Source organism: Alosa pseudoharengus, unplaced genomic scaffold (genome assembly GCF_046254945.1).
Source record: "Alosa pseudoharengus isolate Yale_2024_CS ecotype anadromous, Long Island Sound unplaced genomic scaffold, YU_APseudo_1.1 YU_APseudo_1.1_scf_18, whole genome shotgun sequence".
NCBI classification, from domain to species: domain Eukaryota; kingdom Metazoa; phylum Chordata; class Actinopteri; order Clupeiformes; family Clupeidae; genus Alosa; species Alosa pseudoharengus.
The window spans coordinates 14844586-14849585 of NW_027468650.1; the positions used below are offsets into that span (position 1 = coordinate 14844586).

Sequence of the window (5000 nt, forward strand, 5' to 3'; positions counted from 1 at the left end):
TGTGTGTGTGTGTGTGTGTGTGTGTGTGTGTGTGTGTGTGTGTGTGTGTGTGTGTGTGAGTGAGTGTGTGAATGTGTGTGTATGTATGTGACAGCGTGTGAGTGTGTGTTTGTGTGTGTGTGTGTGAGTGTACACGTGTGTGGATGACAGTTTGAATGCAGCCAATTCTCTGCCCTGGCATCTTTTGCAGTTTGTGTTGCCAAGGCATCCACACCTCTTAACAGCCAGTGACACTCTGAGCCAATGCATGCACACACACACACACACACACACACAAATATCCAGAATGTAATTTTTTCCACTTGCCCCACTTAATCATATTCAGAAGCCGCCTCAAACAAAAGAACACAACTGGGATGCAGAGAAACAGTGGCATTAAGTCCTACAATGTTGCACCATTTCCCTCGCTGATATCTTTATAATAACAGTGATTGCAATCGTCACACATTTGTGTGCATGTGTATTTGTGTGATAGTGTTTGTGTGAGTGTGTGTGTGTATGTGTGTGTGTGCGCGAATGAACAAAGAAACTCTGCTGAGCTAGCTACACAACTTTATGTGTGTATAGAGACAGACATTTTAGGTGTGTGTGTGTGTGTGTGTGTGTGTGTGTGTGTGTGTGTGTGTGTGTGTGTGTGTGTGTGTGTGTACACATATCACTGCCCCTGATTAGGCCATAGTTGGGATGGAGCAATACAAGACTGCAGAACTCATCTGACCAAAATAGACCACAGCATTAACTCAGGTTACACTGAATGACCTGTCAATCACTGGGTAGCTCACAGCGAGGTCTCTGATTGGCTCTACCACGTTCTACAACTGCTCAGGGCCAACAGAGGTCATTCAGGACCTGTTGACTCTGATGATTCCATTCCATCCCATTCACACAAACTGTCTTACATTAAAGAGGCCCTATGCAACAATTTTAGCAAAAATGACCTTAATTATGCAGGTTGAGAGTCGTTCTGATGGTTCTACAACACTTTTTGGGTCGTTTGGTGGGTGCTTCGTCTCCCCCTAGTGCTTCTCCGCGGAAAAACCGAATATGCAACTTTCTGGTCACGGTCGGAACACATCCGGATGTAACTCGGCGGAAATACTCGAAAATGTAGTCAGATTTAGTCAGATTGTAGTTTCTAAGAAGACTGCAAAACGGACTCCGACTTGGCTTTGTTGCTGTTGAAATTGTAAGTAGCCTACCTTTGGGTGAACTTCGTTTTTGTAATGTGATTTTTGCTCGACCGTTTTATTGTGAGCCCTATGTGTTTAGCTTGGTTTATTGATGCTAGCTCGCTAGCTATTGGGGGTTTAGCGTAGCAGTCACTTGCTACCGAAGCTGCAGGGGGAGCTATGTCGTGAATAATGCGAGCCCAAATCAGGCGAAAACCCAGAAACAGCGAAGGAATAACCAGACCTGCATAGGGCTTCTTTAAAGAGGGAATTTTACAAGCAACTGTTTCTGTTTCAGTTGAATGGATTTCCATTTTAATTGGAGTAGTCCTCTGTGGTTGAGATGGTTATATGATATCATTTAGGCTGTGGGTTATTTTATTTTTACACACACTCTCACACACACACACACACACACACACACACACACACACACACACACACACACACACACACACACACACACAAAACAGATACACAGCCATGCACACACACACACACCCTGAACCCTCCCTCACACACACACACACACACACACACACACACACACACACACACACACACACACACACACACACACACTCACATGTACTCACAGATAAGTGCCAGAGTGTTTCATCTTAAAAGCTGATATGAAAGAGCTCTTGATGCTCCTATCAAACGTCTCTCCAGGATCTAAACCACAGTAATCAGCTGTCCGACACATCTAAACATTGACACATTTTAGAACATCACCACCCTCGGTCCTCTGGCTATATTCCTGTTAGACTGAATAGGATACTTAAGGAACGAGAGATCAATTTTCTTCCTTTAGCTGCCTTGCCATTCAACATAAGGATCAATAAGCTTCTCTCATGTGAACATGAGACATCAGGAAGTGATGTCACGGGTTGTCACCCACAGCTTTCACAGTATTCCATCTCTCATCACATCACTGCCTCTCAGTGAGATTCTAAAGGTTTGGGTTCTTCATTGATCTGCACAATGTGCTTTACCCATAGGGGAAAGATATGGTGTGACTGTCTGGTTTTATCAGTGAACACACACACTCTGTGTAACACACACACACACGCACACACACATACAGTACAGATGCATGCACACACACACAGACTCACACACACATACACACACACACACACACACACACACACACACACACACACACACACACACACACACACACACACACATACACACACACACACACACACACAGAGCCATAAAGTATACCTCCATCGCCCAGAGTGAAACTGGCTCTGCCCCCCCCCCCCCCCACCTCTGCCTGTAAAACCAACTTCTCAAAAGATGATCATCCCCACTATGCAGGAGAGGTAGATTTTACTCACGCTGGGAACATCACCAATTTTGCCCTCACCGCTTTTGACAACTGAAAATAAAACCCCACTACAGTGAGTAGAAAGCTTTTCAAAGTTCTTTATCACCAGTTGAAAACAGTCAGAAGCAATCATCTTTGTTCCAAAGCATTATTTTAGCTGTCCATCTAAAATCCACGCGTTCACATTGAATGTCACTAGCATTATGTCTTACTGCCCTTGTGTGTGCTTTCAGTATGATGTAATGGTTGCTACCACTGCAATTTGTCCTTCTCTTTGCCCCAGTCTAAATAGAAGAAAGCATAGCTGCACTGAAAAGAAGTCAATCTATATAGATAGTAGACAGGCTGTTAGGATGCTGAACTCTCTCTCCCCTCTCCCCCCTCCACCCTCAGCTACATAACATCCTGGACTTTGGACCTACAATGGCTGCCTTGCACTACTCTACTTGCACTACTCCACTTGTACACTTGCACACTTTGCAACTTGTTGTTGTTGTCCTGTTGTCCTGAAAACACTTCTGAACACACTTCTGCTGCTCTTACATAACTTGCACCACTATGCCACTTGCATACTTAGGTCAAACAGAACTACCTCAGCCATTTATTGGCCTGACTTTTGCACTATTATATTGACTGTCTACTGTATGCACAATTGCACATTTTCAACTCAAATTTTGCTGCTCTTATTTTCTTCATTGTATGTGCCTTCTTATTTTTACTTTTTATATTGTTTACTTGAATGTTATGTTTGTCTGTGGACCTAATTGATAAAATATGTCTTGTCTCCACCGTGGGATAGTGGGAAACGTAATTTCGATCTCTTTGTATGTCTTGACATGTGAAGAAATTGACAATAAAGCAGACTTTGACTTTGACTTTTGACTTTAGTAACACTAGTATCTCTGGTCAGTCTGATTTCTCATTACTCATCATGTGCACTAGCGTACTCTAGGCCTCACATCTGAAATTACAGTGCACTTAACAGACCTATGTATATCCTCTCCTCTGAGAACGAAGTGGCGGGACTGTCCTCAATGCTCCCTGCTGCGTCGCTGTCAGAGCACTTAAGAGCTTTCAAAATCACTCAGCGCTCGCCTGGGATAGGAGCAGGGCCACCGTGCAGGAACACACACACACACACAAACACACACACACACACACACACACACACACACACACACACACACACACACACGAATGCAGCACGGACACACGCATGCAGGAACACACACACACACACACACACACACACACACACACACACACACACACAAGTTCAGGTGAGAGAAAGGAGAGTCAAAAGAGAGGAGGGGGGTTGAGAGAAGAAAGAATAGAAAAGAGAAAACTAGTGGTGACTAGAAATGAGAGCAGACCAGAGAGGAAAGTGGAGGACTAAAAAAGAGATAGAGAGAGGGAGGGGGGGGGGGGGCGAGAGATGAGAGGAGAGGCGAGTTTTACTTTACCTGCCTTAGGCCATCTTTGCCATTCTGCATGATTCGGAGGGCGTAGTTGGACCGCTGGCCTTTGCTATTAAACTCAATGTGGCCTGTTAGACCTTCCAGTTCTACCTATGCGGGACAGAGGAAAGAACAGTGTGTCACCGTCTGTCCGCCAAAGCAGCTTCCTTCAGCACCGGAGCAGGCCTTCATCAAGTGGAAATGTCAAGGTCAAAGTCAAGGTCAAAGTGAATTTTATTGTCATTCAGAGCATTCCAACAAGGACTGCACAGCTGAATGAAACTGCGTTTCTCCAAGCTCAATGGGTAAGTATAAACACACATGCACATAAGTCGAGTATATGTGAGCGTCCCTGTCAGGGCCACAGAAGAACACACACACAAACACACACACACACACACACACACACAGTGTGTTCCCGTCTGCAAGCCAAAGCAGTCGGACTCAAGTCAAGTCAAGTCAAGTCAACTTTATTTCTATAGCACATTTAAAAACAACTGAGTTGAACCAAAGTGCTTACAAACAAACATAAAACAATGACAATGGTACAACAAAAATAATCACATAACATGGGGGGGAAATAAATACTCAGTAGAACAACAGCACAGAAAACAAATGCAGTGTTAGTGAGTCGGTCAGTCAGTCGGCCCATGGCTGGACAAGTGTGAAGGTGAGTGAGTCGGTCAATCAGTCGGCCCATGGGCGGTGTGAGTGTGATCTGTTGGAGGATTGATGCATAAATCTGCCTAGAGTCACTTGTGATGTGGAAATGTAGGTGTGACATATTAGGAGATGGCTGAGTAACTGTTTGTTCAAATGATGTTTTCGAATGAGATAGATAGATAGATAGATAGATAGATAGATAGATAGATAGATAGATAGATAGATAGATAGATACTTTATTGATCCCCAAAGGGAAATTCAAGAATGAATGCGTAAATGTGGATGTGAGCTGTTACATACAGTAGATGTCGATGTGAGATACTGTATCTGTGGATGGATTTGAGTTTACTGGATTGAGCTGTCTTGTATTTA

At 44.0% G+C, this 5000-nt stretch overlaps 1 protein-coding gene across 1 annotated transcript in view; it reads right to left on the reverse strand.

The window, feature by feature from the left end:
- grik4 (glutamate receptor, ionotropic, kainate 4) overlaps positions 1–5000 on the reverse strand; it is a 166033-nt gene that overhangs the window by 48483 nt on the left and 112550 nt on the right. Inside the window, exon 9 of the mRNA XM_076290323.1 lies at positions 3972–4076. Coding sequence (XP_076146438.1) covers positions 3972–4076 — 105 coding nt within the window. The remainder of the gene's footprint in view (positions 1–3971; positions 4077–5000) is intronic.